General features: G+C 39.1%; 1 protein-coding gene across 1 annotated transcript in view; it reads right to left on the bottom strand.

Annotated features, from left to right (window-relative positions):
* The window catches only part of LOC110831017 (limbic system-associated membrane protein), a 457,320-nt gene extending 438,616 nt beyond the window's left edge, over positions 1-18,704 (bottom strand). The window contains exon 1 of the mRNA XM_087351902.1: positions 18,341-18,704. Coding sequence (XP_087208028.1) covers positions 18,341-18,410 — 70 coding nt within the window. The 5' untranslated portion in view covers positions 18,411-18,704. The remainder of the gene's footprint in view (positions 1-18,340) is intronic.
* Positions 18,705-19,059: the final 355 nt, after the last annotated feature.

Here is a 19,059-nt window from a genome sequence, read left to right as displayed (position 1 = left end):
ATATTTCCTTATTCATAGTTTTGAATCATATTAGTTTAACTTAAAACCTTTATTTGAAGTTATTGATAATTGTGCATATTATAATGCCAAAATTCCCAAAAAGCTCTCTTCTTTCAGGCTTTAGAACTAACAATTTCTAATGCAATTTTCATCCATCCTCCTGTTATTTATTCTCTCTCTCTCTCTGTTCGAGGACCTTGTTCTCACTCTTTACCTAGTTTACATAGTTCACTTTTGGGAAAAGACCAAGTTTCATACCCAGACAATAGAACGTGTTAAATTATAGCATTACATATTTTTCTCCCGTGTAAAATGAATGTGGTGCTTTTCGTAAGATGATTTTACAATTCAGCACTGGGAACTTCACACTGTACGACTATACAAGACCCCGTTAGACGATACCCCAATCCATTCGAATGGAAACGGTAATCGATGTAACAGGGATCCCCTGGCTATGGAATGCAACACGCTAGGAGCATAAACCCAGTAAAGTATTCTAGTTTACGGCACAGTGACCAAACCAATAACTAGGAATGAATTTTAATACATAAATCCCACAATTTTGGCTGTTGGCATTTTGTCCTAACTGCCATCCTCACGACGCGGTTTGTATCATGCAGCAACATATCTAAGCCGCCATTATTATTATTATTATTATTATTATTTATTATTGACTGCAAATGGGTTTATACCCGGTGGCAGTGACCTACAATAAGATACAAAACAATGAGATACATCACCACAATGAGACAGAACAAAACAATAAACAAAAGGACACAACAAAAACAATAAGACACAACAAAACAATGAGATACATCAACACAATGAGACAGAACAAAACAATAAACAAAAGGACACAACAAAAACAATAATACACAACAAAACAATGAGATACATCAACACAATGAGACAGAACAAAACAATAAACAAAAGGACACAACAAAAACAATAAGACACAACAAAACAATGAGATACATCAATACAATGAGACAGAACAAAACAATAAACAAAAGGACACAACAAAAACAATAAGACACAACAAAACAATGAGATACATCAACACAATGAGACAGAACAGAACAATAAACAAAAGGACACAACAAAAACAATAAGACACAACAAAACAATGAGATACATCAACACAATGAGACAGAACAAAACAATAAACAAAAGGACACAACAAAAACAATAAGACACAACAAAACAATGAGATACCTCACCACAATGAGACAGAACAAAACAATAAACAAAAGGACACAACAAAAACAATAAGACACAACAAAACAATGAGTGCCATGTTACATTCGGTGAGTAAATTCAGAATTCTAACGGTCACAGACACCACGTGACTCAGTAACTGCTTGAACTTAAGTGTCAGACAGACAACGTGACTTATGTAGGTTATCACGTTTTGCGTCGGAGTGCTGTCTTCAGGACATCAAAATGCCGCCAACGTGGGATTCACACGTCTACACGTGACTCCAAAGTCTCATCGCGTCACGATAAGACAGAAGACTACTTCATGGCAAACGGGTTTCATCCACTTCGTTGTGTCTTGCTTTATTTTAAGACGCCTTAAAATTGTGAAGGTTCTTAACTATGAACCTTGTTTTTGGAAGACTGCTGGAGGAAGAGGGCAGGGACTGAAGAAAACTACGAGAAATATCATTCGATGTCGCAATCCAGAAGAACATGTCTAAACTTGGTCCGTCCTCAGCCAGAAGAGTGAGCCTCTGGTTTTATCCAGAACTTTGCTGTGGTCTAATTAAACACGAAGCTAGAATGCCAACTGTTGAGTGCGACAGTCACTAGTCTACATCCAAATCATGATGCTCATGTAATTAATTCAGATCCTAGCGCAAACGAAGTATCTTCATTAAAATATAAATTAATTAATTAGGCTTTGACGAAATAATCGCTGTCTATGTATTACTTCGGACACCGAAAAAGTGTAAAATGCAAAGTGTAAAGTGTTTTGTTGTGTCCTTTTTTTATTGTTTTGTTCTGTCTCTGTGTTGATGTATCTCATTGTTTGTTGTGTCTTATTGTTTTTGTTGTGTCCTTTTGTTTATTGTTTTGTTCTGTCTCTGTGTTGATGTATCTCATTGTTCTGTTGTGTCTCATTGTTTTGCTGTGTCTTATTGTTTTGTATCTTATTGTAGGTCACTGCCACCGGGTATAAACCCATTTGCAGTCAATAATAAATAATAATAATTTGCCAAAATGATGGTTAACACCAAATATTAAACGCGGCCATCACCCAAAGTTACGCATTGATCTCCAATCGCAGAAACCAATTTACAAGATTTACAGGGGACTTGTTTACTCTGACGCGTGTCCAAAGCGAAATTATGCTTACAATTATTACATATAAACCGTTATGACCAATACTGTGTTGAGTCGCATATAATATTATACGTTACATATTAAAATTATAAAAATAAAATTATGAGGATAAAATAATTTGCAAATACAATAAAATAATAGTCATATTTAATGAGGTAAAACAGCGTATGATGAAATTAAGTTGAATCATATTGTATTAATCACATGTTTCGCGGAATGACGTATTATCAGGACGTCTGTGGATTGAATTTACTATTCCTGACTTTTCGCATTCTTGTGTATTTTACTCCTGCTGTCTTGATGAAGTCAGACTCGTAGGTAAATACCGATGTTTCTGAGAAACACCATTTCTCCATTTTTAGTCCTAAAGACACCGGATGGACGATAAACAAAATAAAGTTATGCATATCTGAATATGTCAGACACAAAGCAATACAACTTTGACCAAAATGTTATTCAATCTTTTTCCATTGAGTTTAATTTTAGTAAGTTAATTTTGAAACATGTAGGATTTGGGGTTTTCACTCCCTGATGATGGATGCAGCAAAGCTCTCCGAAACATCGGTAAACTTATACCAGACAACAACCTAGAAGACAACCATCTATTCTTTTCAAATACGTGCATAGTCGTGCCGTGACTCAAACACAAGAATATGTACGGAACCTCACGATTATTAGATCCTGTTAAAAATAGATTGCTTAGAATCAACTTCCGAAAACACCATTAAATATTGTAAGAACAGTTATTCAACAGACAAGTGTTTCAATATGTTTCACCGAAACTTTTGATTATGCCTACAAGTTCACACGGAGTCAAAAATGACATCGCCAAATCTCACATTCTTTGATGTTCATTTTAATATTATCGCCCTACTTATACCTAAGGCTTCCGAGCGATATCTTCAACTCAGACTCTCCAACTACAGTCTTGTACACATTTCAAATTTACCACAAAAATTCCACGCCAAACTCAACGTTCTTAATCTGATCACATGAATAATAATTTTCTGAAGGTTACAAATTATTCACCTCATCATTACGTAATATCCTTTATCGTTCTGGAAGTCTCCTCCGTCCCTAATATATTTTAATAACAGAGACTAAAATCTTTCTGCGAAAAAATGGCCTACATTTTCACCGAGACTTCAAATGCGATTTCTACATTTTTAAAGCCTAAGATAGAAAAGAGGAAAATTATACAGGCCTGTAAATCCCGTAGCAGCGATAAAACGTGATTACAATATTTCCCCCATCATATCACACGTAAAAAAAAAATGCGATGTGTCTGGACTGCCAAGTGTCGCATGGAGATTGCAGGGTGTCAGAATGTTAATAGTGCAGTTGAGATCGGGCAGGAAGCGAATCATTGTGCCAGTTCCAAAAGGGGGACATGAGAGAGAGAACTGAAGCGCAGAAACGGGAAGACCCACAGGGCAGATCAGATAATATCCAGACAGTGGCGTTATTACAGACCCGCATCCTTTAACAGGTGCCACAATGACCACGGCGGAAGATTAGGCCGACGGTGTCACCCTAAATACTCGCGTCTTAATTAACATACATAATTCTGTTGCCAGATTTGAAACGAATTTCGGTTGCGCGTGGACTTCAGTTGATAATTTAAAACTGGTAAATTTTCAGCTCTCCGGTTTTTGAACTGCTCTTCCGAAATGTGAGCTTCAATTTTTTCCTTAATTTCCATTCCATTTCATTACTACGATTCACCTGTCAGGCTTTCAAAATAACATTTTTTATTATTTAAAAAATTTACGGTCGGCTGAATTTCATAAAACTGTCATGGGAAATCAGTAGCGTTAGTGTTGAGTCAAATGCTACAGTTTCGAAGACGATCTCTGTCTCCATCTTCAGGGCAAATTACTTTTTACACGGCTGATACCCCGAAAAAATTTTATAACATCCCTTTTTAATTTTAATTCTTCAATCTGTTCGCCACACTCAACTGTACAGCAAAATTGCACTGTTATGCTTATGTTTTGATTCGTCAAAAATGCTGGTCGCAAAATATGATTAATATCAGCTTGTTGGAAACTCCTTAAATGAATTATACCTTCACGTCATTAACAAGAGACAGGATCTAATCGCTTTAAAAAAAATTAATTGTCTGTAAATTCCAGAAAGGGTTCTCACCAGGATTCCGATGCAAATGGATGGAGGACTTACATTTGTACAAACTGGTCACTTCTTGATGCAAAAATAGAAATGTTGGAATATTTACAAATGTGAGAAGTTGAACAAAATACAAAAAAAAAATACAGATAGTCAAATTTAAGATGGTCGGTTACAAAAAACTGATATAATGTTATCTTTTCAGTAAAATTTTTGCCAACAACTGCACGCGACCAAATTACAGGGGTAACCAAATATTCACGTTTCACTCTATTATGGCGAAGGTTAAAGGTAAACTTAACCCTGTGATTAAGGGCTACGATATATAGGAGTATGGGGGGAGGGGAGGTATCAATGCCATTCTAACCGCTACAGCAAATGAACTCACGCGTTCTTACAAACAAAAATTAATGGCTACGAACAGAATACTGTTCAATGGTAAATTTAGGTTCGCAACCAGCGAATATTAAATCCAGTTCACACCAAACTCGCGTTTTAACGCTACGTAGTTCGGGAGCGTTCACCAGAAACATTTCTGTAAAACTTACAGACACAAGGTTACCACAGCTCACCAAATGTAATCAATGCGTGTGTGTGTGTTTTTTATACCAGAGAGTGAAACCGCTGTTCTACATCGATCCAGTGGAGTGTTTCATAAATCATAAAACAATCCAGATATCACAATTTTACCACATACTCCCAGCATCGCGCCAGTGTGTATTCGATCTTGGCCCCAGGAAGAGACCTCACGTATTAACCACGTTCTTCAACCACGCTCAACTTACACACGAACAAAATCATTAAAAATACCACAAATCACAATATCCAAGGTCTGGAAGATAAAGTAGACAGTACGCCTTAAGCGTATTGATTTGAGTCAAGTCGATTCAACTTGAGTCGAGTCGAAAAAGGCAGAGTTGAGCAGAAATTGACAGTCACTTACATTATTTTATTTATTTAGTGTTCTGTCTGACGACAGGTCCATATGAACAGGATCCTTCCATCCTTTTCTCGGACTGGGACCTGTTCATATACGTTCTTGGCAGATGATCCAGAAGTGGTTTGCCATTGCCTTCTTCTGTGTGTGAATGGAGTAATTGTTGGGATGCCACGGAGAAACCGGGGAAGCCCCCGGAGGAAAACTCCGTGTTGCCTAGACCACGGCCTTGCCCAACACAAGTTATAAATTCGGGCACCGCCGGGAATCGAACCCGAGACCCCCAGGATTACAAGGCCAGCGTTCTAACCGCTAGACCACCGTGGCGGTTCACTTACATTATGTGGACTAAATGTCATGTTGCACGCTGTTTGCGACAAACAAACACTTTTACGAAAGCAGAAATACACGTGTAATAAGATTTTATATTTTAGTTCCACAAACGTGTGTTATTTCCTAATTTAATAAAATAAAAGTAAATTCTCCAGACAGCTACATCCATTTGTGCTTCTGTGTAGGTACTTTAAAAAATATTTTTGTAGTAATTCACTTATAGAGGCTACAGAAGGTAAACCAATAAATCTAGAACTATTACAAAATACGTCCTTTAAAATTTCCCTTGTTTTTTTTAACCATAAAAATTAGCTGTCGTTCAAAATAATTAGGTATCTGAGGGGTTAAGTATTTGTGTTCGAATGTTTTGGGGGTAGAGCAATATTTCCCAAAAATGTGGTCCGCGGACCACAAGTGATCTACGAGCTTCGTTCAGGTAATCCGAGAAACAAATGCGATTTCAAAACAGAATTATTAAAGAAAATTAATAAATTTGTAAAAAAAGCTAGGAGAGTTCCAAGATGTTTGCAGAATAGATTAAAAACAGTACTTGCTTCTTTATTTTTGCCTTTAGAATCGTACAGCACAAAACTGTTAGACAACATATACAGGATGATTCAAAAACTTTATAAATAGGTAAATCACCTAAAGGAACGCATTCGAAATGCAATTACGCGCATAATACCATATGTGTTAAAGTGAGTTCACATCCGTAAGTGTTTTCAAAGGAATGGCAACCATGTAGAGCATGTTTTGTTAATAAAGTGACAGTTTGTTTAAAAAATCACCATTTTCGCTATGTATGGAGACTTTTGAATCACCCTGTAGAAGAATCCTCTTGGATAGACTTAAGGTTTGGTTGTGAGATTGGCCTTTATGTAAGGAATGTTCGAAAAAACATAATTTAGTTACGTCATTGTTCAAAAGCCAACAAGTCTTGCTTCGTATAACACAGAGAACACGTGAGTTTAGAGATGGGAATAACACTGGCATATAAGAATAATAATGAAACTGTTAATTCATAGGCCGTTTTGTATAACGTCGTTATAACACAGGTTTTTAGTCCTACAGTAGAGTTACTGCAAAATGCATTAAATTTGCAGCAGATATAAAGAAATTTCTCAGCACCACGTAGACAGGAAAATCATTCAAACACACTGGAAAACGTACAGAGTGACAGCAGAATTCCTGTCTGTGCCCTGGCAGAAAGCAGGATCAGAATATCAAGTCAGATCTTGAATCTGACCACTCACGTGGATCAGATGCCCAGAGTAAGAATAAGAGGTTCTGCGTACCTCCACTCCTCCTGCAGTGCTAAGGCAAAGCCACAAATTCTTTCTTTTATCTTTCCTTCTTGGATGGGGGGTGGGAAATTGTCGGGACCTAACAAAAGGGAGTAACGTGTAGGCAGAAACTTACGTGAAGTTGGCAAAAGGAAGAGGTACATCGTGCATGTAGCACCCTCAGAACAGACGATACGAGGTGCGATCGGAAAGTTTCCAAACTGTGTCAATAGAGGGCGAACCGGATGTAGTACGAGCTTCTGCCGCTAGGGGGTGCGGCCTACATTCATAGTGAATCAGTGTGCCAGCCGGCATCATCGAATTAGCATTTGTTTCTTAGTTACGGGCGTTTTGGTAGTGCATTACACCGACCCTCCTGCGATTTCGGAATGGCGTGTGCATCAAATTTTGCCAAAGACTCGCCAAAACGGCTACGGAAACCTATGAAATGCTAAATCAAGCATTTGGGGAGTCCGCAATGGGTCGTGCACAAACTTTTGTGTGGCATTCACGTTTTAAAAATGGCCGAACCTCTGTCGATGATGACGAGCGTTCTGGACGACCATCTTCGAGCACAACGCCCGAAAATGTTACGAAGATTCGGCAGGCCATTCACGAAGATCGACGTCGTACCATCAACGACTTGAGCGAAATTGTTGGGATAGGCTATGGGACCTGTCAGCTGATTCTAAAGGAAGAACTCCACATGCGACGCATCATGACAAAGCGCCAGCGCACACCGCCCTCAAAGTTCGGCAGTTTTTGGCCTCAAACACCATGGCCGTCATCCCGCACCCTCCTTATTCGCCGTGTGACTTCTTCCTCTTCCCAAAGATGAAAATTCAGCTAAAGGAAAGGAGATTTGAGACGATAGAAGAGATTCAGGCAGAATCGCAGATGGTGCTTGACAGGCTGACAAAGAAAGATTTCCAGGGATGCTTCCAGGCTTGGCAGCGGCGCTGGGATCGTTGTGTTCACTCCCAGGGGAACTACTTCGAGGGTGATGGATGAATTTAATACCTGAGATAAGTGTACGGGTTTTTATAGGCGCAGTCTTGAAACTTTCCGATCGCACCTCATAATGTATACAAAATTTTAGTCGGAAACCCTGAGGAGGAGAGACGCCTTAATGGATTCAAATGGCTCAGGAAAGGGTCCAATGGCAGCCCCATGTAATCACGGAAGTAAACCTTCAGAAAAGTTGGAGAATTGGCAAGCTTCACTAAGGGCTATGTCTATAACTTATAGGCTTTTTAGTAAATAATAAATCCGTGAAGTCTATCACTGTCCATTTCGCTTAACCACAGATTACTTTGATTTTATTTATTCATCAGTTAACGCGCGAATATTTATATTCTTCCTTACATCTACGTTTTGGTTTCGTTTGATCCATAACATCTCATAACACTTCATCAAAATATAATTTCCGTTGCCTGATTTCACTAATTTGAGATTCTCACAGAGGTTAAAATTTTCACCCTGAAGATGAAACAACGTGACAACTACCTCCTAGAATAATGGCGAAAAAATCATTAAGACTTCAATTAACATTAATTCCTCTAATATTCTTCTTATTTACTTATTTCGAATGCCCGATCTATTGGTTCCCTTTGTTCATATTCCTATTTATTATATAAATCTTCCTTAAAATTCTTTTATCTTTTCGTCGTAAATTTCTGTTTGTTCATCTTTCAGCTGCTGCATAATTACTTAGTTTGCTCTGAGCACCGAAATTTTCTCTTCGGTAAAATTCTGTTACGAATGTTTCCAGTTTCTTTCTTTCCACAATATATTACGTTACAGCCCGCAACGTCAATTTTCCTTTTCTAAGGCCAAAATATTAATAAGGCAGACATTCTCTTCGACATTTTTCACAGTGACAAGTGGGGAGGTTCAAGAGACTACTTTCTTGTAAAATGAAATAAGGAAACAGTAGGAAGGCGAACTCCGATAGCAGGAGATCGGAAAAACACGGTGAATCAAGTGATTTGACAACTGGTCGCATTCACCGATCCATTTCGTGTGGAAGACATATATCTATTTTCAATACTGCAACATCCTGCAACGGCATAGCCCATAGAATCGTTCGGCAGTTTATTATTGCTTACGTTAGATGTTCTCATAGCACGAGAGCTTGGGGCCTGCACGAAAAATGTCATTATTTGTTGTGCGGTAAATAATCTAACAGACGTTATCTATAAATATTTATATAATATTTGAAAATGAAATTTCGCTTCTTCTACAAGACTTAGAGGTGCCTTTATCAAGTACAATCCCTCCACTACAGTGAATGGATATTTTTAAAATCGGTTAACGTAATAACACTACGCTTAGTAACGCCAATTTCAATTCCAATGACGTTTTATTGGTGTGTGAGTAACGCAGCAGGGCACAAAGGCGTTATAAAATGAACTCTGGATGATTCAATTATTTTATTTGCCAGAACATATTAATGTTATCTATCATGAAAACATTGAATTGGATGCAACGGATAGTTTAGAGAAATGTACAACTTTTTGTACAAATGTCTAGTACTCGAAACAGAACTGCAGACATTACCAAAAATCCGTTCTTTGAGAGTTTACTTGCCTCATTGACTTTGAAGATCACTTATCAAATATCCGATTTAAATTTAAACTTCTTTCTTATTCATGTCGTAATATCTATCTCATTTAATCTTATATATAGCAAAGGGGTAGTTGAACGAACTATTTTATTTCAATTGAATAAAAATTTACTTGAATATTATCCATCGTATAGTAAATATAAAACGTAAAACGACGTTTCGGGGATGGGACTCTATCTCCGTGGTCCGGAGATAGGGATTAGCTCTATCTAGTGGGCCCAACTGTGTAGGAACCTGAAGACGGAGATAGAGTCCCATCTCCGAAACGTCGTTTTACGTTTTATATTTACTAGACGATGGATAATATCCAAGTAAATTTTTATTCAATTGACTCTTCACCATCGTCATACTCCACTACCACAACACAACTTGCTACTCGAACATCCATCCCGATCACTCCCTGCAGCACAACTACCGGACTTGCCCAGAGCTGTAATCTTTATCCAAGAACATTTCTGATACTTCCTCCACACTCCTGCACCATTGGGCACACTCGCCTAAAAACCGGAATGTCCTGGTAATAGTGCGTAAACACTCGGCCTCGGGCGACTACGACATTACAAGGGGATAATCCTGAATCATGCAACCCAGAGGGCAATCGCTGGCTGGCGTAATGACAAGCCACTATTACGAGTGCTTGCAATACAACTCTCTCCTTGAGGCTGCCCGTCCCGAGCAGTCCACATGTTTGTTGTGCGTGTACCGAGACGGGCTGCCGACATATTTTGTCCTCGTACGTCGGTGGATCCAGTGGCTGGAACTCAGGCGACTTTCCGATGGTTCTGCGCGGACGGCAAAGTCAGACTTCACCACCTTCACGAAATCCTGAGGAATTTGCCGGGCGGTCACAGAGGCCCTTCATCTGATAATCGTACACCTTCAGATGCTGACGGTCGTGACGACAGACGTCATGCAACCGATCCACGAGGTCAGCGACGTAGTCATAGAATCCTCTTTGTCGGGGGTAGCCAAGAATAACAGATAGCAGAGCAGACGTAGGGTTTCCAGAACATAATGATGGCAGGTTTCATGCCTGTGGTCTAATGGGTTGATGTTCCGTAGACCACAAGAAAGGCTCTCGTCAGTGTCTCCGGTGAGATGAGACTATCTTCTTCATGTGCTCCCCAACTGTCTTCATTTTCTATTCCATCACTTCATAACACTGCGGGTAAAGACAGTGGGCCTTCCCCTGTTTAGTCCCAGGATCTGCAACACCTCTAAGAATCGAAACTCGAAGTACTGGCCAAGCTCGCCTTCGCTATGATTGCTAGGTCGACAAGCTGATTTCCATCGGTATGCGTCAGACATTACCAAATTCACTGAACTGGTGCTCTCCATGTCATTACACCGGGTATTAGACGCCGGTGTAAAATATTTTCAGGGCGGATAATAGTAGGGACCCGAACTGTAGTCGGCTACAAAGTCCCGGCATTCCCGCATCCTGTTTTAGACGTGATGTTGTTTGCTTTGCGTATTTTTAAACGTCAAAAATTAGAAACTTGTAAATCCTGTGCATTTTTTTATGAAAGTCTACTAAATTACTCGCTGTCCTGATGATGGAGGCACCAAAAACCTCCAAAACGTTGGTAAATAATCAGACTACGTAGAGCTAAAACCCGGAAGACAGCCATCTTCGTACTCATCGCCGTGAGAACCTCAAATCCCATCTGATAAATCAGAATATAAACAGGTGTAATTATCACATTTGTTGGAAACATAATTGTTTAAAACATGCGACATTGTGTTAAGATGCAGTATATCTTACCACGTGTTATTAGAGCAGCGAACAATTCAATTTCAAGTGTGTGTGAATTCATTACACAAAAGATTTACGACAGATTCAAGTATCCAGGTGACATCATAACCATGTTTGGTGGGTTCCTGTCACCACGGAATAGCGCGTCCACAGGTTGCAGATGGAGAAACAACCTCCAGTTATGGAAGTTAGCTGTGAATATATTGAGTAGGTAGTCGTGGACAGCCGACGAGGGATGGTCCTCCAACTTGGGGGTTGGACGTGAGGTTAACAACCTTTCACCGTAAAACTGTATTGTTACGAAAAATCATACCAAGCCTCGGAACCGGATGGATTCTTTGACACGACCAAGGCAATTGAAAAAGGAATGAAAAATTTGTACTCCTTCCCAAATATTGTCAGGGTGATTAAGTCGAGAAGAATGAGATGGGCTGGGCATGTAGCGCGCATGGATGGGACAAGACGTGTGCACCGGGTATTGGTTGGGAAGCCTGAGGGGAAGAGACCGCTGGGGAGACCTGGACGTAGATGGGAGGATAATCTCAGGCGGGATCTGTGGGAGATAGGAGTTGAAGGAGACTTAGGAAAGGGACCGGTGGAGGGCTTTCGTTAATTCGGTGATGAACTTTTGGGTTCCGTAAGCCATCTGGTTGGTTGGGTCCACTATTTGGGAAGCCTGAGGGGAAGAGACCTCTGGGGAGACCTAGACGTAGATGGGAGGATAATGTCAGGCGGGATCTATGGGAGATAGGAGTTGAAGGAGACCTAGGAAAGGGACCGGTGGAGGGCTTTCGTTAATTCGGTGATGAACCTGTATATCACTCCAGTTAGAACAGAGTTAAGAAATGCAAACTTCGAAGGAGAAATAGCAACGGAGAGTAACCAGATTTGAGGGTAAAGTTGAAATTCACACACTTGACAAAGCCTGTACAGGCAGGAAGTGATTTGGCAGGAAGCAACAGTCCTGAGGCTTTGTTGAAGAGACCGTAGGTATACATGAGCTTCCCCTTGCCTTCTTAAGAGTCCTAGTACCGAAGGAATCAAGTAGTAGTACCCATCCACAACGACAGGTTACACATAAAGCACAAATAAAGTATCCCATGTAAATTTGGATTAAACAGGAAGAATATTTTAAATCCCATACAAAAATCTGAAAGCATCGCAGTTCGAAGAGAAAGAACACTCACCGAATGAGGACCATAGAATGCAATGAGATAAATAATCCACAAATAAGGCTGGATCAGTTTCGTTCACAACTCAGAAGAGATAGTCACCAAATCCGGGAGGAAGTTACCAATTGGCTCGTAAAGTAAAGTTGCCAGAACCAAACAATTACCAATCACTTTAAGACGGGCGATCAGCTAACTCCCGAAACGTCGTTGGCTTCAAATATACTTCGGACAACGGACTATTTAAGATATAATATTTGCTGCCTTTTATAACCCAAAACAACTCCAAAGTTCGTCGAGGGGGGGGGGGGGATTGTGAGAAGGGGCCCGTTTTAAAGTCTTCCGTAAGGACATTTCTCTTTAGTCGGTGTCATAATCGATCTGCTCTGATTCTTCATGTAACAACGCTTCGTGGACCGCAGAGGTCACACAGTGTCAAAAGTGAGTGCAATTCTGAACGGACGTGTCAAAAGTGTCGTGGCCTATTTAACACACTGTCTCAGTAGCTTATTTGCCTCAAGGGGCTGAATAAATTCTTGAAAAACCTTATTCAAGGCTGATATTAGAACTCGGGATGTCTCGAAATCGAAACATTTTTTCCATCTGTTCCGAATTTCCATGGAAAGTCAGGAAACTTTTTGAACAATCCCGCGTCCCATGAAGACCCGAATTTTGGGATTTGCAATCATTAATGATGTGCGTTGCATGAAGAAGGCTTGTTACACACGGATCGCTGGGTGACGGCGACACCTTGAGGCAGATCATTCTGTTAAATGAGCGCAGTCACACGACGCTGATTTGGCCGAGCGGGTCATTTTAGTGCCCGGTATCAGCACAAAGCCGCGACACAGGAAGTGGCATGTTGCACAGCAGACCATTGTTTTAAACGAACATGTCCACACGTGACACTATTCAGTCTCCACTGAAATAACATTAGCATGAGATCTTATTGAAATTACGAGCATGTTCGAGTGTACGTTCACTTCTAGCTCGAAAATGTTTACCGCGATTTGCAATAAATTTGGCATGTTCAATCCATGAGATCAAGAAGAGAACGTAGTAGGGTAAGATTTTGGGAAGAAGTGTTCTGAGTTCGAGTCCCAGTATGGGCAGTTCCTGTAGTTTAAAAGTTAAACAATTAATTACACCGAAATCAAAATTATTTCGAAACAGAAACAAATCCACTACAACACAAATCTGTCAAAATTTCGATTTCAGGTAAAGATGTTTTCTGTAACAGCTCAATCTTTAATATGATTAAAATTTGGTACCCCTCATTTCGGGTTTTGCCGGGCCATTCTCTTTTCGTAAAGTAGATGTTGTTCGCAACTGCGCAATCTTATTCTAGTTATATAGACAGAAACAAATACCAGGGGATTTTCGTAGATTCCCTGTTCCAGAGGCAGTTGGAGATTAGGGTACATTTTATAAAAACTTCACTTCAGATAGAAAATTTTCTGAAACCTCAGAACCTCAGATCATCTTAGAACTTCGTTAAATTGTTCATACACGTATTACTCACATTTACCCATTAAAAAAATATAAAATAAACTTCCGGCTTCATTCGGGCTGTAATAAAAGGACATAAGTCTACGGGTAACATATCTGAAGATGAACTGGTTTTGGGTTAAATGCTCCTCGGACCGGGTAGGGTGAAATTCCAATTCGTGCAAAGCTCTGTCGTCTTAATTGCTTAAAAATTTTGAGAGATTAAACTTACCTTAACATTTTTTATAACTATAACCTGCTAACTTCATTCTAAATTATGCCTCCTCAGCTAAGTTCAAAATTATAAAGCGTATTATCAGTATCCGTTACATTATACAATTATATCTTATTACAATAGCGAGACAGTGAAAGAGATCGAAACTTACAAATTAGATTTAATCAATCGGTTATCAACGCCTAACTATTTAATTAGATAATTACCGTTCATCTTCGATCACTGCAGTGTGTCATACTGACAACTTTAACTCGCACTTAAATCCAATTGCAATAAATCGCCATGAAGAAATACATACAGTCTTCCTCATTTGCCATCAGAGTAGCTACACCGACGATCGACTCAGAAGTTATCTCGTTGTCGTCAATGTGTAGCTTCTCTATAAATATTTCCTGGGTGCAATCTCTTGCCTGTTACTGAGTAAATCCAATCAAAAGTACGTTTAAAACAAGCGAATGTGAAACAGATGCGATGTGGATTTAATCAATGTTGGACTTCCGATTTGTCTACATTTCGATATCTGGTTTACTATATTAATCGATATTAAGAGAGTAATTAAGATACTACTGGAACAAGTTCAAATCACAAGAAAAATTAGTAAAAGGTAATGTGAGACCAAACAGGCATTGTGTTTTAATTATTTTTAAATACTTGTAGTATTTTTCGCAAGTGTGTTTAATTCACATGCGTCAAATCAAAAGAAGCAGTAATCGGTAAAAGAAACGTTAATTACAATACTGATCCCGAAGTAAAGTCATTCATCGTCCTGATGATGGAGGCAGGAAGGACCTCTGAAACGGCGGTAAACTTCTACTAGACCAGACGGCGCTACAACCCAGAAGACAGCCATCTTCCAAAGTAAAGTTTTTCGAGGCTAAAAGAGTTTTGATAGGAATAATGTCCCCGCCCACACGAGAAAAGTTTACCAAATTTCAAAAACCAAAATGTGGCGACCTTTCCCTGTTCTCCGACTACTGCGAACAGATGGGAGAATACAGCAGTCGGGATAAAGAAATCCGAGGATCCATGTGGAAGCATTGGGTTTCTAAGACAAAAGACGATTAAAAATTTAAAAAATGGATAGCATGGCTTCTTATAACGAAACCTTATATAATCCGAAAGGCAGAAAAATGTTCGGTTACATGCAAACATATAAGTGAACCACGTACAAAATACACTCAAAATATTATTCTAAACGCAAAACTTCTTAACACTTTATAGATAAATTTTAATTATATATTCTCCTGTTTTATATTTATAATTATTCACGTCGTTATAAAATTCTATTTATGTTTTTAATTCAGTTTTAAGAATAAAGATCAAAAATATTTCTAAATGTCAATTAAACACTGTTTTCTTCGAGGTAAGAACTACATTTAAAACCATTATTTGGTTTAGATTTGTTCAATAATCAGGGGTTATCAGAGTGGGAACCACGGACCGCCAGGGGGCCGTGAAGCTGTTTTCAGTAGTTAAAGTTAATAGCCTAATTAAAACACATATAATTTAATAGAAATGGAAAAAAGCTGTTTTTGTCATGCTCATTCTTAACCTCGGCACTAGATGGGGTTAGTGATCAGCGTCACGCCCCATCCGCTCTTTACCCCCGGGGAAAGAACCCGGTACCTATTGTATAGGAGTTTGGGTGGGCCCCAGAGGCTAGAAGAAATATTATTCTGCCCCTCCCGGGGAATTAACGCCGGTCTCTCATTAAGGTGCATCATTAATTTTGAAATTGCTTTGTCGTATTTTTAAGACGTTTCAGAGGTTGTGTACTTCGAGTGTTCATATTCACTCAGACAAGAAGGATTTGGAAACCACTGCCTTAAAGGTTAGCATACAGCCACGTTTATAAAGACTTAATACAGAATACAGAAAAATCAGTTCCAAAACAAAATTGAACAAATTTCATATTTGAAAAGTGAGCTTTCTTTAATCTTTCCGGCACCCGCAGTCGATATAACCACTAGGCAAACTAGGAGGTCAGAAAACAGAAAGGGAGGAACAAATGCTTTCCTTCGTCATTCGTAATATATAACCAACGATATTTGAGTTTGTAGTGAAGTTGAAATTTCGTCACGAACAGATTGCCTCGTGGCTCTGCATCGCTTATGTCCAGAATTCTTTTTCTTCTTTTCTACAGACATTCTAATTATCCTAATATATATTTATATTAATGACCTAGATTTTGTGAAAAGTATTTATTTGTAGTACGAATTTGAAATGGTGCAGAACGTAAGACACTGAGTAAAACCACTTAAAACCTTAGTCAGGACAGCCGATCTCCGGGCCGATATTTGAACCCAGGACCTCCCAAATACGAATACAAGGAGTAATAACCATTAAACTACTACGTTCAGTTGTAAAGCATAGAACAATGACAATGTACATCCAGTATCATATTATTCTCCTTTGTCATGTAAACTGAACAAAAATAACAAATGCAGAATTTTGATAAATGCCGAGTCACAATATTTTTTTTTGGAAATTATGGGGGGGGGGGGTTGGCGGCGTAAGGTTTGAGGTTCGCTAGGGGTGTGAGATGACCTTTCAGGCACTCTGGTCGAAAATGATTGTTACGATACACCACAATATAAACAAGCAATGAGAAGAAATGTTTTTCATGCCTTATTTGAAAGCAGGCTTAAAGTGACTCAGTTAAAACACAATCAACTTTTTTTTTCATGTCTGAATCGTTAGTTTCTAAACTCAAGTCGATATGACTCGTTGCGTAATAACAACGATAATTCGATTAAACAACATTTCCATAAAGTAACACAATTGGAATCGATAAAACAAATTTTTACGTATAATTATAATAATTTATAATATATATAGGCAGAAGCTACCTACTCACAATTCATAAACATGTTATCAAGATGACGAAAATCCGTCACTTAGTATACAAAACCCTGAGATTAATCTTTCGCCGGTAAGTGAACAAGGGCAGGTTTCGAAGAGGGAACTTCGATAATGGAACGTAGGACAGATTTTCGTTGAATATCCTTGCAAAATCTGCCGGGTATAACCTCATTCACGCCCAATCAGATATCACACGCCTTCAGGATTAAATGTTCCAGTTCACAAATACATTTACACGTTCAGTAAACTCATGCAATTGATCCAGACCGTCCCTAGAACTTGTTGTATTCCTTCCTTAAGTATTCTTATGGCCGCCCCACCTGATTCACGTTTCCTTAATGACGTGTTATGTCCATCGTGATGAGTAAACCAGCTCACATTGTACATCTAATAACGTAACATAAACTGCCTCATATTTGGGTTAATTAAAGGACTGCAATGCAGTGCTTCGCCACAGGCACTGATCCAAATATGGAAAACACTTTCGTAGTCCTTGGTCAGACTAGCAGACGACGCAGCTAAAAGAAATGTGCTGGTTTCGATGTCATTGCATTCATTAAAGGCTATGCCGTCACGCACTTCGTATGTTGCCTACAGAGCATCATACATAATAAGTTAAAATGGGCAAATTATCTGTGTGATGTCATGTGGTAAAAAGTTAGTAAACTGCGTACTTCATGTAACTATGTGGTCGAGTATTTGAACTGGGTAGAACTGCAAAAATTTTTCAGTAAAATGGGTACTATCTTAGTCTGGTTAGAAAACTCCGTTCTGGCGAAATAGCTTCACACATATTTGTATTTCTCTCACGAATCAAGTGGAAAATTCCGCTCAAAAGTAAATTAAAAGTTTTATAATCCATTCTTACGTGTATACATCTCTCCTTAACCACCAGCTTTTGTTTTTGTTATCTGAGCAGAGCTAAACCAAACACAAAATAAATAAGCCCTTCTGTGTTTCCGCTGAAAAATGCCTAAGCTGTGTTATTGTACACTAAAAACAGAAACCAACCTTCGTCTTAATTAATTAGTTCCAAACATAAAAAACACTATTCTAATTTCTCTAACGCAGACATCTGTTATAAATACAGCAGTATTTAACTATTTTACCACATAATTTTGGGCACTGGATGGGAAATACTATTATAAAATGATGCGTTAAAATGTCATAATCATTACCTGTTACGCCGATGATACCAATTATAAGCCATAGCTTCCAGTGTGTAGTTCCGATTGAAGAAGAAATCATCGTAGCAGCTTCTCCGACGATGAACACCTTCGGAGTACACAAACAGACGCAACGACTTCAATTTCGAACACTTCTCCAAGCAAGCGCACTGCGTATCACTGTCTGCGATCTAATTTATATATCACGGTCACTGGTTTTCTCAATTATTCCTATCTGTTTTACTTTTTTTCCTTTACAATTTTAAAATCGGCCTATTGATCCTACCGTCTTCCCGCCGAATGTATGCCTGTGGTGTCAGCCAGCACACGACTAAGTACCAATGTGAACCGCACAGAGGGAGACACAGTCGCGCACTGCGTCAGCTGACGCAGTAGACTTGCACCGAAAAACGGTCGTGGGAACTGGAAACGCCGATAGATAAAGTCTGCTGACAGCATATCGAAAATCTGTTCACTATACGTGAAGGACAAAAGCGATGTAAGGTAATGGAGAGTGTAGTCCTGGAATCTCCCTTTTTGCAGTTTTTAATAAAAAGGCCTTACAATCAAGTGCATGTACAAAACTATAAGCAAGTTTACAAGAATTTAACACTGTATAATTCAATAAAACTTATTTGTGGCTTTGCTTTTCGCAGAACCACCTGACCTAATTATTGGCCAATGACATTGACTGGAAAGCACGTAGATGTTACTGACCTATCGGGAGATAG

This window comes from Zootermopsis nevadensis, unplaced genomic scaffold (genome assembly GCF_977971745.1).
Source record: "Zootermopsis nevadensis isolate Lab colony 2312 unplaced genomic scaffold, Znev_1.0 Znev_ptg000020l, whole genome shotgun sequence".
Lineage (NCBI taxonomy): Eukaryota > Metazoa > Arthropoda > Insecta > Blattodea > Termopsidae > Zootermopsis > Zootermopsis nevadensis.
Note: the sequence above shows the minus strand (reverse complement) of the source record. Positions and strands in the feature narration are given on the sequence as shown.